The sequence below is a fragment of the Antrostomus carolinensis genome, unplaced genomic scaffold (genome assembly GCF_000700745.2).
Source record: "Antrostomus carolinensis isolate BGI_N321 unplaced genomic scaffold, ASM70074v2 scaffold15621, whole genome shotgun sequence".
Taxonomy (NCBI): Eukaryota; Metazoa; Chordata; class Aves; order Caprimulgiformes; family Caprimulgidae; genus Antrostomus; species Antrostomus carolinensis.
The window spans coordinates 2,394-17,851 of record NW_010292158.1 but is presented as its reverse complement, the minus strand read 5'-3'; the positions used below and the strand labels follow the sequence as shown (position 1 = coordinate 17,851).

General features: G+C 43.4%; 1 protein-coding gene across 1 annotated transcript; it reads right to left on the bottom strand.

Annotated features, from left to right (window-relative positions):
* Positions 1-802: 802 nt before the first annotated feature.
* On the bottom strand, positions 803-14,769 carry LOC104517732 (calcipressin-2; the record flags this gene model as incomplete). Its single annotated transcript, XM_010176856.2, has 4 exons — positions 803-963; positions 12,199-12,370; positions 14,440-14,615; positions 14,745-14,769. Coding segments are annotated over 4 exons (534 nt in total), but the record flags the coding sequence as incomplete, so codon positions are not given.
* Between the last annotated feature and the right edge of the window lie 689 nt (positions 14,770-15,458).

Here is a 15,458-nt window from a genome sequence, read left to right as displayed (position 1 = left end):
TGACAGAGAGCAACGGATTCCATCTCAGAGAGACCTTTCTGGAAGATAAAATAACAAACCATATTGATATTCTGGCTCCTTCCTCCTTAGAGAGAGAGACTGAAAGACACCAGACCCTCCAGCAAGCTGCTGCCTCTCCCCTCAGCCCAGAGAGCTCTGTTTCACATCTCTGCCACCACTAAGGACCAGTGTCCTCTACAGCTCTTGGTGGAAGAGGGTGTTTTTCTGCTCTTTCTAAAAAATGTTGCAAAGATAGTATTCCTTACAGAAATTTCCAGGGGGATGGAAAGGCCACCAAGCTGCTAGTAGATTAAAAGCAACAAACATACCCCCCCTTTAAAAAAAAAAAAAGGAAAAGGGAAAACACTTAAGATCTGCTGGGGAACTGAGAAGGTCAGAGGAGCAGGTTGCTTGATGAAGGGCAGTAACAAGTATTCTGGGAGTTTGACTATCAAGCCTGATATCGACCTAATTGCCCACCCCACACGATCTCTCTGGTAACAGCATTTCAGCATGCAAATTATAGCTGGGGAAAAAATCCTCAGACTGAAACCCTCCCTTGTTTCTTCAGCCTTGTTTTGACCTTTCCAGAAAAATCTATTAGTTGGTGTGTGATATGGTTACATATACAAAGATCTTTTTCCTAGCCCTTTTATTACATAGGCTTAATTACTGTGAAGGGATTTCAATGAGTTTAATGTCCTGGTACTCAAAAGGCAATGGCTGCCTTTCAACAAAACAAAGCAAACAAAAACCAAGAGCTGTGCTGGAGGAGAGAAGTGCTGCTTCTGCCGGGAGGGGCTCAGTTAGATACAGGAGGTGGCAGACCAGGGCGTCGAGTTTGAATGATTTTTGGCTTTGGAGAATTCTTTGGGTCCTCGTCTTCTTCCATGTCACTGTCGCAGACATGCACTACCACACTGGGGGTGGACTCTGTTCCTGCGTGCAGCTCGTATTTCTCTCCTGGAAGCAAAGAAAATTCGTTAGATCAAAAAGATGAAATTCTGAGTAGCAGGGCAGACCATGGCACTCCTGGACTGCAGAAGACTCCTGTGCCTGCATAGGGCAGCGTCCTGGTTTGTAGCTGAGACAGAGCTGGGTTTCTTTTTAGTAGCTAGAATAGTGCTGGGGTTTGGTTTCAGCTGGGATTTGTTCTGAGAAAAACTCTGAGAACATCCCAATGTTTTAATTTGTCACTGGAAGTTGAAGGACTTTGATTTTTCTTAGTCTACAAGCGCAAGATCTAAGGGGGGGTGGGTAAGGAAACTTAAATTAATAAGCTAAATTGACATTTGGATATGCCAATGGGATATTCTATATCATATAATGTCATGGTCAGTATATTAATGGGCGTCTCTCCCTCTCTTGCTCCCTCTGGCTTTTGCTTGGGCTCTCTCTCTTCCAGCATTGCAGTTTTAGTTCAGGATTGTCGCTCCTCTGGGATCATTATCCAGGAACAGGCCAGCCTTGGTCGGCAGGTGGTGAGCAACTGCACTGTGTGTCACCCATCTGCATATTTTAATGTTATTATTATTTAAAGTTTTATTTTATTTCAATTATTAAATTGTTCTTATCTCAGCCTACGAGTCTCCTCATCTCCTTACCTTTGTCCCCCAATTCTCTCCCCTCTCCCCTGAGTGGGGGGAGTGAGCGAGTGGCTGGGTTTGGCTGTCAGCCATGTGCAGGCAGATGAGTGTGTGCTGCCCCTAAATATAGGTGAGGGCAAGCATGGCTAGGCTGTATCAGCTGTGACAACAGGTTCTGGAGATCCTGTCCCCAGGGGACAGAGATCATTGATCTGTATGGCATAATAAAATACCCTGGTGTCTATAATGGTGTTTTGCACCAATATTAGTGTCCAAGAGCACTGGGGGGGGGGGGGGGGGGGGGAAGGTACAAAGAGGAGAGAGAACCCAGAAGTTCATGGTCAAGAAGAAGGCCTGGAATCCAACCTATGAAATGTCAGGACTGAAGTCATGTCACACCTCTTGGGTTGTGGCTATTCTTTTTTTATTTTTGCTGCTGTTGTTTTCTTTCAGTCTAGCATGTCTCCAGTCCTATTTAAAGTCCACTAGATTCTGCAGCTTGTCACCTCCAGACAGATCTCAACACTTGGTCCAACTGCTCCAGAAATAAAAAAAAAATACAGATATCTGCACTGGATGGATTTTGAGATTCAGCCCTCTTTAGCTGGGGCTGTAACAGATTCTGTCTCTACAGATGAGACTACAGAGTACAGTCTATAAATGCTCACTAAACACTTAAACAGTACATTAGATTTTCTAACTACATACATTCCTTATTTACATCTCCACTCCGTATTCCTGCAAGGAAGATGACTATGGCTTAGGTGGTTACTTGCAAGAGTCCACAAGCAAACAAAGGAAAATCAGGATCAGACATAGGACTTTCAGTCCTGCGTTCAGTCTGTTGGAACTACACGTGTTTTGGATTGTACACAGGATATAAGTAGGTATTGGTTATTAAATTGCAAGGAATTAATTTAAGACTGTAAAGAAAAGAAAAGTCACAACGGTGACAGTTCTGACAGGATGACTTGGTCTTTCAGAAGTGACAAACACCCGTTTGCAGCACTAAAAATGAGAAACCATTCCAGATAATACACTCCCCACTTTGGACTATTTGTCATCACTCTCATCTCCAAGACCTGGAACATGTCCAGAGAAGGTCAATGAAGCTGGTGAAGGGTCTGGAGCAAGTGACTGGACAAGAGGAAATGGCCTCAAGTTGCACCAAGGGCAGTTGAGATTGGATGTGAGGAAGAATTTCTTTGCTGAAAGGGTTCTCAGGCATTGGAAGGGGTTGCCCAGGGCAGTGGTGGAGTCCCCATCCCTGGAGGGATTGAAGAGTTGTGTAGACATAGCGCTGAGGGACATGGGTTAGTCGGGGACTTGTCAGTGTGAGGTTAATGATTGGACTCCATGATCTTAAAGGTCTTTTCCAGTCTGGGCAATTCTGGGATTCTATGTGATGCAGTTAAATTAAACCAGGGTTACAGTGACCACACGCACACCTGAGAGCTTGGATTTTTTTTCATAAGACTGCTCCAGAACCACTGCATGCTGCCTGCAAAATACTCTGAGATGAGGAAGGTGAGGTCCCAATATACCTAGCTCACCTGGATCTGTGGTGTAGCACCTCCTAAATACCTTCTCCACAGGCAGAACCCATCCAGGCTAGGCTTTGTACGATGACAGTGAAATGGCAGTCCCCACCTCAAAGCACTTGCAGTTTGCTCATGTTACTGATTTAGATTTTTATTTATTAGCAACTTTGTGGCAGAGTAATTCATGTGAGGGAGGGGCTGCAGGTTTAGCCCCGCATTAGCACCTGCAGTTCTGGGACTGTGCTCTGATGCTGTTTGTGCTGACAAATTCTTGGTCCAAATAAGACTGGGTGGCTTGTGACTAGAGGACGTGCTGCATTTTTGCCTAAAAAATAGGAGGCAACTAGTGAATAATAGCGATAAGTCAGGCATCTTGCTGTGAGAAATATTTTACTGCTGTGATACCATTAATGTTGACATTTAACTGCTCTATTTTTGGCAACCTTTCCTCTGAATTCAAATTGAGCAAAGCGTTACAGGTCTTGCTGATAGGCTAAAATATAAAAAAAAAGAGAAATAGGTTGGTTGTGCTGCGTTGAGAAATTATATGGTTTTTCTTTGCCTATTTTCCCTGCAGGCTTCAGCTAATTTCTCAGCTCTGGGCTGACGTCAATGCTGCCAACCAGCACTGAAGGCTACATCGGTCACCGTCAGCTCCAAGCAGCTCTGCAGTGCTGCACACACACAACGCCGGGCCCTTTCCTCGTACACCAGCACCATGAAGTAAATCAGATTCACTGCCCTCTTAAAAGGTAATAATCCCAGTTCAAATGCCACATGGGGTTTTGGTTTTTTTTACTGTTCAAATCCTTCCCAGAAGGACTCTTTCCACTGAAAAAGCACAGTGGAAATAAATACAGACACGAGTAAAAATATTCAGATGCCTCTGGCACAAGTAACTGCAACAGCAATTAATGTCACTTTGCAAATCAAAATGTGATGCACTCATAAATTAGGTTTTTAAGGCACACAGTCATTTCTGAGCATAAATGAGCTGCAGACTCAGTTCTGTACTCACGATTATTCATGCCTGCAGAACTGTGGCTCAGACTGCAGAAAACCTTCTTATGGCTGAGCTAGGAACAGGACAACAGTAACTACGGGACTTGTACACAACTGTATCTTGTCCCTAAATGGAACTGCTTTTTGTAGAAAAATACTAAGGTAATAGGTATAAAATAAAAATCCAACAGATACAGCCAGATTGGCCCTTTCCTCCTGCTTTTTTCTATGTATTTTTCTTTCCTGTTAAACAACATCTCCAGCTTTTTTTATTTTTTAAAAGGGCTAAATCCACAGCAGTTATCTAGCAGAGTAATGGTTGAATCATTGCAATCCAGCTACGTTTACAAGACATAGGATGTCCCAAACCAAGAGTAGCAAGTTTACTTGCTAAGTTAAATTGACTTGCTGAGTGAAATCCAGTTGTTGGCCAGTCACTGGGGGTGTTCCCCAAGGATCAGTCTTGGGGCCAGTCCTGTTTAACATCCTCATCAATGATCTGGATGAGGGGAGTGAGTGCACCTTCAGTCAGTCTGCAGATGATACCAAGTTGGGAGGGAATGTTGATCTGCCAGAGAGTAGGAAAGCTCTGCAGAGGGATCTGGACAGGCTGGATCGATGGGCTGAGGGCAATGGTATGAGGTTCAACAAGGCCCAGTGCCGGGTCCTGCACCTGGGTCACAACAACCCCATGCAACGCTACAGGCGTGGGGAGCGCTGGAAAGCTGCTTAGCAGAGAGGTTGACATTTGGCTGAACATGAGCCAGCAGTGTGCCCAGGTGGCCAAGAAGGCCAACAGCATCCTGGCCTGTATCAAAACCAGTGTGGCCAGCAGGACCAGGGAAGTGATTGTGCCCCTTTACTCAAAGCACTGGTGAGGCTGCACCTCAAGTCCTGTGTTCAGCTTTAGGCCTCTCACTACAGGAAAGACACGGAGATGCTGGAGCGTGTCCAGAGAATGGCAAAAGAGCTGGGGAAGGACCTGGAGAACAAGTCCTACAAGGAGTGGCTGAGGGAACTGGGGTTGTTTAGTCTGGAGAAAAGGAGGCTGAGGGGAGACCTTCTTGCTCTCTACAGCTACCTGAAAGGAGGGTGTAGAGAGGTGGGGGTCGGTCTCTTCTTCCAGGTAACAAGTGACAGGACAAGAGGAAATGGCCTCAAGCTGCACCAGGGAAGGTTTAAGTCGGATATTAGGAAAAACTTCTTCACCGAAGGGTTGTCAAGCATTGGAACAGGCTGCCCAGGGAAGTGGTGGAGTCACCTTCCCTGGTGATATTTAAAAGACAGGTAGATGAGTTGCTTAGGGACATGGTTTAGAGATGGAATTGGTAGTGTTAGGTTTATGTTCGGACTCAATGATCTTAAAGGTCTTTTCCAACCACTATGATTCTATCATTCTATTCACAGTCGAGACAGCAGAGTTAAGACTCACCAACTTCTGTAGTTAATATCACTCAAGCATTTGTCCAGTTACCTCATTCAGCCGCCTCTGACGCTGCCTCCGTTGCGTTCTCAGCACCTACACTGCCCCACCGCTCCTGCTTCTCCCACTTTCCTGGAGAACTCTTACAGGCTAGGGCAAAGGATTCTTGGGGAGAGGTATCTTTCTCCTCCAGCAGTCTTTAACCTTTCTCTATTCCTTAATAATAGGTTGTTTAAATATTTACATAAGTGAAGATAACAATAACTCACATATATTTACTCAGAAAAGTATAACAAAAATATCAAATATGCTTGAGCACATAAACTCTGCCTTCAATATATAATGCAGGGAAAAAATGAAGCTGTGGCACCTCCACCATATAGATTTGTCAGGAAATGTTCCTAACAAACCCCCGAGAAGAGCAGTGATGTTCCTCTATTTATTTCCTTCACATAAGATAAAACCAGTAATTTGAAGTTTCACCATGCAACTATGGGCCTAGCTGCTTTTGTGTCACTTGGCACTGCCTTTTGTGACCACATTAACCACAAGCAGACCCACAGCCTCAGGCTATGCAAGAAACGTGACCACAAGAACAGCACCAAAGCAATTTTTGCTCTTTCAGAATTAAAAATGATAGCATGGGATTTTCTATCCCTTTGTGAATGACCTTTCATTGATGGTGCATCTCTTGTCTAATAAGGCATTTTTGTCCAGCAAAGAGTATGTTCATATACTTAATTAATAATGAGGAAATAATGAGATACTGTGCAGCTACCTCATCCCTGATTCTGACTCATGTAATGGATTCAGAGCTGTCCATTCCATGTTCAACCTGTCATTAGCATCATAAAAATAGCTTCCACTTCTAGTCCCTTCTTTGAGTGCTTTACAAATAACACGGTGCAAATAACAAGTGGTCCTTTGTATGGATGCAGGTTCATGCTGACAGAGGTACAGCCCGTCCCATATTGTACCTCTGCTGCGTGGATCTGCCATATGCAAAACGGAGGAGCTGCTCTATGGAAGCCCATTACTGATGTTTCAGGAGAAGGGCACCCTCCTCTACTGGCCAGCAGAACACAGCAGAGGGAAAGCTTTCTACACCCAGCAGCTCTCCTGTACCCTGCTCCTGGTAAGGGGAGGGAAAGGCAGAAACAGCCACAGAAGAGAGGGGAAAGGAAGAACAGAGATGGAAAATTTCATCTATCACCCATCTGCCTGCCCCTCTCCCCCTTTGAATCCTCTGGAAGTCATCAGGGCTACTAAATTGGGGCAGGGCTTAGAGGGGAAGCTGTATGAGGAGAAGCTGAAGTCACTTCAGCCTGGAGGAGGATGAGAGGAGATCTCATCATGGGGAAGAGGAGGGGCAAGTGCTGATCTCTTCTCTCTGGTGACCAATGATAGGACCAGAGGAAATGGCAGGAAGATGTGCCAGAGGAGGGGGGGGTTGGACCTTTTAGGGAAAGGGGGGTGGAGCAGTGGAACAGGCTCCCCAGGGAGGTGCTCATGGCACCAAGCCTGACAATATTCAAGAAGCATTTGGCCAAGGCCCTCAGGGACATGGTCTGAATGTTGGGATTGTCCTGTGCAGGGACAGGAGTTGCACTTGATGATCCTTGTGGGTCCAACTCACAACATCCTACGATTGTATGTGAAGTATTGAGTATTTCCTTTGAATTGGTGAGAACAATCATGAGAGTCTGAAAACACCTGCACATATAAAACTTGACTTGATAGGCATGATTTGAAATCCCTGTGGATTTGTGGGTGACATTTACTGGGCAGACTACTGCTCTTCCCTGTTTTCTCCTTCCTTGTGCAAGGGTGAGCCAAACCCAGGGCAGAACAGGGGCAGGAGCTCCACATCCTCCTCAGGAAGCCCAGCTAGAGCATGGCAGGAACAGCTACATCGTAATTGCTCAGAGACAGAAATGAGCCTGACCCAACCCCTCCTCTGACCACTAATCATTCGCAGACCCAGCAGCCAAGCCGTACAGACAGCTGCAGGGTCTCCTTTGTGTCTCAAGAGGAGGACCACTGTGGACCTAAGAGCCATCATGTGTGACACTTCAGAATGGTGCTTTCGTGATGTGAAAAATGTATTTTGCATGACCTGGAGTGTAGCCTGAGGGCCTTTAGGAGGTGCAAAGCCTTCTGGAATGCTGACCAGGGACCAGGAAATGTGGAGAGAAAAGAAACTGGTTCAAACTTGTCTATATGAGCTACTGGAGATGGTGCCCATCCTGCACTTGTTTGCACACAGTGCCTGAAACAGCTTGGTAGGTTAAAAGTGTTCCTGTAGGAAAGAGTTAGATCCAAGTTAGGCCAGGCAGAGACACAACCCACAAAGATGATGAGGGGCCTGGAGCATCTGTCTTATGAGGAGGGCAGCCCAGGGATAAAGTTGTCTTGTCAGTGACGTGAATGTTAATTATTTTAATGTGTGTGTGTGTGTGTGTGTGTAATATATATATGTATGGACAGTGAATTAGGGTTATGGAGGCAAATTGAATAGTTCTGGTACTTCCTTACTTTTGAGAACTTAATTTGGCAATCTTACAGGTTTTTTTTAATAAGTATATTTTAAGTGTAATTCTTGCATTGTCAGAAAGCAAAAGATGAGTAGCGCTGTGGAATCTCCATCTCTGGAGATGTTCAAAACTTCCCTGGATGCTTTCCTGTGCAACCTGGTGTAGGGACCCTGCTTTGGCAGGGGGGTTGGACTGGATGATCTCCTGGGGTCCCTTCCAACCCCCACCGTTCTGTGATTCTGTGAACCCGGGCCTGACAGGCAAACAGCCAAACTACCACTCCAGTTCAGTGCAAAGCCTTTGTATCTCCATCAGTATTTCAAACTACTGGAAGTTCTCTTGACAGTGGAAATGTTTTTCATCAAAGAGATTGACGATCACACTTCTTTCTTTGCAATATACTGAAAAAATTGTAGGCTGGTGGTCAGAACCAGGCACAGTCACAGTTGCTGGCTCTGAACAGCTCATTCTGTTCATGCCTCATTTAAAGTTCAATTTCTGCAGATGCAGAAAGTAAGAATATACATCAATCAACGAGAAACTTAATTAAATATGCCATGGTCTTCCCTGAGAAGTAAATGCACCTTCACTGATCTCAATTTAATGGTGAATGGCCAAAAGCCAGCTTCTTTTTGTGTACAGCAAAAGGAAATCTTTTCTGTTAGACCTCTGAGATGCCAGACAGTCATTGCTGCAGCCACAAGGCTGAAAAAAAACCCAGCCCAAAATTAAAAAAAAAACCAAAACAACCACCCAAACCACCAAAAAACAAAAACCAAAACACCCCTATCCCAAAACTGAGCTTGGAAAAATACAACCCATGGCAAATCTGTTAACGACCTTCTGGTCTGTTCATTTTACTCTGGAGTGAATCTCCCAGTCTTTGCGCTTAGGGACAGTTTTAGTCTCTAATTTTGTGGCTGTGGCAGTGGTCCTGTTAAAGGAGGTGACCTGTATTCATGAAATGGGAAAGCAGCGTGGGTCTGTGTCCAAGTGCTGTGTCTTATGTTCCCAGTGAAGTAGGTCAGTAAAACTCATCTTGTACTGAGGACATACAAAGAAACTGTGCACTATTTACACACTCAAATGAGTTTTCCTGGCCCTCAGATCCTAATCTTACCAAATCAGTGTATTTCATTGTCCTGGTTTTGCTAGGATAGAGTTAATTTTCTCCTTAGTAGTGAGAATAGCTGTGTTTTGGTTTCAGTGTAAGACTTGTTATGAGAAGAACATTGATATCACATTAATATAGCAAAGATTCCTCACAAGTTAAAGACATAGAAGTCAAGCTCTAACACTGAGAGTTCTGTAAACAACTGTGCCAGTGAGTATTTTTTGATAGCTTATAAGCCATAGTTACATATTTTAATTGTGGTTTTTTTTTTAAATGAAAAATAATCTAACTCAGCTGAGGCTGACAGTTTTATTTGAGGTACAGCAGCACCTTTTCCTGACGTGATACTGAGAAATGAGTTTTGTTTTTCAATGAAATTCTAAACATAGTAAATGCACAACTGAGAACTGCAACACTATTTTAAAACCACCACTGCAGTTAACTAAAATTGATCTCTCTAACAAGTGCTAAAAATAGAAAGAGGAGAGCACACAATGACTTTTCATATTGCTCCCTGCAGGCTCCTTAAATACGGGTGAATATGACCTTCACACAAAGCTGTCCCGGAGTGTGGGACAATGAGTGATATTTCACATTCCACTGCTTTAGAACAGGAATTGATTTATTCCCAGCTAGCTAGGGAATTCGTTTACATGTTTCCATTTATAACACTGCTGCATCAAAGGGAAAAAAAAAAGGAGGTTTTTTTATTCTTTTATTCAGCAGTTTAGAAGCAAAGCAGCAATTCTGGAAATAATAATATGCAATATAGTACGAAGTGTTACACCTTACAGCTCTTTTCTATGTTTTGCTGAAGGGGGATAAACCACAGGAATCTCTGATGTTCTCTTGATACATTATTTTCCCCCCTGTGAGAGATCCCATGTGAAACAGACATGAGATGATCCTGCAAACCTTGTGAATCATGAAACATCTCTTCCTGCACACCACGCACTTCAGCTCTGAGTTACTCTGGTGCAGTTACACAATGGCCCCAGTGAGAATATGTCTGCAATTGGATGCTAGTCCCAGAATAAGCAAACAGCATCTTCAGTACAGCTGGGGAGAAAAAAATTCTCTCATCCCACAAGAATTTAATAAATAAACTCTGAAATTTTCATGAACTCACCCCTCCCCCCCCCCATCATGAACTCCCCCCCCCCCCCCCCCCAGTTGTTATTAGATTGGATCTGAATTTTTCTATTTCGATATGAAAATAATTTAACAAGCTATTTTTTCTTATGGTTTACAAATGTAAATTGGACTTAATTTCTAAATTATACTGCTCTAGACCTGAAACTGGAACCTTTTCCATTCTGAAAATTTTTAAAGATTATGCTTTAACAGCTTTGAAAGAAAACTATTCATAAAGATGAGTTAATTAAATCAAAAGAAATCCTCTCCTATGAAAAGTTTTGGTTTTCCTATGAAAAGTTTTGGGGCCTAGAGGAATGGCTGAGGATGGACTTTTGACAAGGGCAGGTAGTGACAGAACAAGGGGTGATGGCTTTAAACTGAAAGGGGAGATTTAGATGAGATATGACAAAGAAATTCTTTAGTGTGAGGGTGGGTGAGACACTGGCACAGGTTGTCCAGAGAAGTTGTGGATGCCCCCTCCCTGGAAGTGTTCAAGTCCAGGCTGGATGAGGCTTTGAGCAACCTGGTCTAGTGGAAGGTGTCCCTGCTGATGTTGGGGGGTTGGAACTGGGTGATCTTTAAGGTGCCTTCCAACCCAAACCATTCTATGATTCTGTGATCCATCAGATGAGCATTTTCTAAGAGAAAGCACTGTTTTGAAAATCCCAACTAGCTTTAATTGATGGCATTAGCTGAAGATGGAAAGACAAGAAAGTCTATCTGCATTATCAGTTGAGACTCTATCAAAATGGGATAGATGTATGACTTATCTCATTCCTTCTGCAAACAGTTTAAGCAGAAAATGTGCAGTCCCAACAAAGCAGTCCTGCCAGGACTGGGGAATGGTAGCTCTCTCTCGACAAACTTGATAACATGAGAGATTCTCCACTCCGGTGGAGATGCAGTGATGCCGAAAGATTTGATGAGTTATTCCTCATCTTGGAAAGCAGTAACAAGCAGATGTGATTTAAAGCAAAAATTCCTCAAGTGCATGGACAAGCATTTGTCCTGTCTCCACATAAAGCATCAGTTGTCTCACCTAAGCACAAACTCAAGCACAATAAATTGTGTAAGCAAGCTTTGATCTGCTATTCAATCAAATCCTCCTCCCCCTCTACTGTGCTCTGGTGAGGCCACATCTGGAGAACTGCATCCAGTTCTGGGCTCCTCAGTTCAAGAAAGACAGGGATCTTCTGGAGAGACTCCAGCAGAGGCCAAAAAGATGATGAGGGGCCTGGAGCATCTCCTATATGAGGAGAGGCTGAGGGAGCTGGGACTCTTCAGCCTGGAGAAGAGCAGACTGAGAGGGGGTCTGATGTCTGTAAATATCTGAAATGTGGGGGCCAAATGGATGGGGCCGGGCTCTTTTCGGTGGTGCCCAGTGACAGGACAAGGGGCAATGGGCACAAACTGGAACACTGGAAGTTCCAGACAAACTTAAGGAAAAACTTCTTTCCTGTGAGGGTGCCAGAGCCCTGGGACAGGCTGCCCAGAGAGGTTGTGGAGTCTCCGTCTCTGGAGATGTTCAAAACCCACCTGGACGCTTTTCTGTGTAACCTGGTGCAGGGAACCTGCTTTGGCAGGGGGGTTGGACTGGATGATCTCCTGAGGTCCCTTCCAACCCCACCATTCTGTGATTCTATGAAATAGCACTCGTGATCTGCATGTAAGATATAATTCTGTACGTACACATGGTAAAACTCATTCTTAAGCAAACAACCAGTTGACGTGCATCAACTTACATCCAAAGCTTTAATGCAACATACAGGCTTTACCTCAACTTCCTCTACAGTTATTATCTACACTGCTTTTTCTCATCTGCTTTTTCTGACACATTTTCACACAAGAACCACAAGCTTACCTGGTCCTAGCTTAGAAACCGCATAGAGGAGGTCGTAGTTAATGACAGGTGTTGCATCATCTATTGGTTGCCACCCTACAGGTGGGGAGGCTGGAGGCGAGATGAGAAACTGTTTTGCAGGCTGTGGCGGTGCCAAATGAAGCTTGTCTCCATCTGTCTCAGAGGTCTGAATCTTTAAAGCATAACAAACACATTGTTTAGTATAGGATGGGTAAATGGAATGATTACGCAAATCATACACTTCTAATACCAAATGCCACCCAGGCAGGGTTTCAGCGTCAGCCTCAGCAGAGAAGGCCTGGAGATGAATTTCATCTGAACCTTACAGATGGTTCCACTACAGTAAATACACTGTGGGGGGCTGTTATATGAGCAAAGCTACAATGTCTGTGCCTATTGTATATGTTCTCTGAGGATAAATGCAAAGCTTTGGTATTCGCAGCTGCTACTTCAGAGATTTTTGAGGCTGAAAAGATATTGTTGTGATCTACTGGCCTAACCACCTAAATAAAGACAGACACTAGACAAGAAACGAGTAACTCCTGCACCAAGATCTTATCAGAAAGGTTTCTGAAGATTTGATTTCTTTATCTGAAGTGAATAAGGAATCTATCATGTTCCTCAGTCATTTACAACTAATTGTTCTATTTTATTTCCATCTTAAATTATCTAATTTACTTCCTGCTTTTTTCTGGTATATTCAATAAGTCTCAACATACATGAATTATACTACACCCATACCTGAGCAAGTTTACAACCAGCTGGGGCTCAAAGGCAGTAACTGCATTTACATGACAGCAAGCCTAAAACAGCACCCTGCTATACTGGAAAGGGCTTTACAAAGAGCCAGTTTGGGTCTCTCAACTCCATGTTCCCCAGAACTCCTAGCTCTGGAAATGCTTATTCAGTCTGTCTCAGGTCCATATAAACATACACTGCTCCAGACACTGCGCTGCTGCCACATACTCATTCCCTGGACACAACTAATAAGCTCTTTTAAGACTGCAGGTACTGGAGAGCATAGTGCAGGTACCTAAATGGCTTTGCAGGAAATCAGCTTAGATACAAGGTCTAATCACTATTATGCACATTTCCCTTTTTCTAGTGTTATCCCAAGCTTCCTATTAACCTCTTGATTGTGCAGTTAGAGTGAAGTGATTCTCAGATCTGCTTAACAGCAGGTTTTGAAACTTTTCACAAAAAAATTTAGATCTAGGAGATTAAGGCACATAAAATGGGATTGAGGTAGATTGTTAACACCTAAATCCATCTGTAAGATCTTCTGAACTCGTCTAACCTATTAAGCATATTGGTTTTTTTCACAACTGTAGTTTCCTGTCTTTCTGAGGTTCTGTTTCTGCCTGGGCTCAAAACAGCTCCTATTCTGACCAGATTGTAGAGGCTCGAAATTTAACTGCCTCTTAGGAATTCAGTAAGGTCAAGTAAAAGGGAGAAAGTAGGTGGAGAAGAATACTGCCAGCCTGGGGGCATAGGGGATTATATCCATCTGCTGGAAGTGTCAGATAGGGGTTTCTTGTCAATTCTTCTCAGCCAAGAATGAGAGAACCCAGATGTCCCACAGGCTGGGTGAGTACTCGGCCCCAGACAGGATATAGAAAAGTGAGGGAGGTTGAGAACCTGACCACCACCTCTTCTGAATGTATTTTACTAAGTTGCTGTAGCTTATGGGATACTCACTAGTGCTTATAAGCAATGTAAGTGTGCTTTCAGCTGCCAGATGGTCCTTCAGAGGTCTCAGGTTAAGGGCAAGCTGGTTTGAAGATACTGCCTCTTGAACTTACTGAATTCCTTTTAGAAAATTCACACATGTATTCAGTAAGAAAAAAAGGCAGGAGAAGGCCTGGCTGTGACTCAGGGTTGCAGACAAATAAGTAATTTAGCCCTACTTTTTTTTTTTTATGAACTTATGATACTTTACATTACTGCTTTTTATGGTTAGTTTAGAGAGTTACCCACAGAAAATATGCAATGTTGTAAATAATTTCTAAGCTATGTAACTTCTGTGTGTTGAATAAGCAAATTGGGTCCTAAGTGGTCCTTTAAATTTACTGCAGACCCACTGGGCAGGAACAGCTCAGGCAACATAGAGATTGTCTGAGTAATCTTTTATCAGAGAGACTGGGCACAGGAGAAACCTTTATTGCTTTTACTCAGTGTTACTGTGCAATATTTCTATAAAAGCTATGCACTAACATAGAAGTAGATACTAGATTTCATTACCTGTGCAAAATACAACTTTAACTTCTTCCCTCTGAACTGTGTTTCATGCAGCTCTATTCTGGCACGAGCAGCTGATTTGGGACTACTAAAATTTATCCGCACACGCCTGAAGCTTTTAAACAGCTGGAATGTCACGCAGTCATCGTAGGCACGGAACAAGCCTTCAAATTTTTCCTGCAAATGAAAAAGAAATAATGATGAGGATAAATTTGTGCTCTGTCACATCAGTCTGTGTCAAAGAACGATCTGAAACTTGATGACAAATCTTTAACCAGGAGGTTTCAGTCTGCAGCCAGACTGGGGGTTGGTGTCCATAGGCTCGTAAGGGCTCTGTGAAAAAACACAAAGGAAAGCACTGGTGTGGAAGTGCTGAACTCTGCAAAATGTTTGGGAGAAGGAGTCTTCAAATTGAGAACCTAGCAGGCACTGAACTCCTTGTAAAAGCTGAGCAAAACTGCGTCAGTGACTTCTGAAATGAAGCTGAAAAGGGCACATGACTGAAAACACCAGACAACTGTGGTCTCATCTGAACAAAAGCAAACCTTGTGCGGAATTACAATGGAGGCAGCAGACAAAGTCAGGCCCGCTGTAACCAAGAGTTACATTCACATCAGCACTGCAGGGTCATTTGGCATTGCATGTTCTGTTGGTCTGGATGATTTGTCATTTAAATACTTAGCACAGATAAACACTCATTCCTTGAAAGTTCCTGTAGCAGCAGGGGAAAAAAAATAGATAACTGAAAACAGTTATCTTTGTCCCAGAGACAAATTTCAGGCTTAAAAAGGTTTAACTGTAGAACATCATGTTCAAAAGCACATGACACAAATATGGATATTTTAACATTGTAAAAGGGTCTGAAATGCACCACTCTTTATGAACCTAGAAATGAACAGAAATTCATAAACTAAAACCAAACTCCTTCAGTCAATTCTAACACACTTGCACACATCTTTTCACTCACACAAGCACAGATTCATAAAATGTTAAGACTGGAAGGGAGCAGTTATCATTTATTC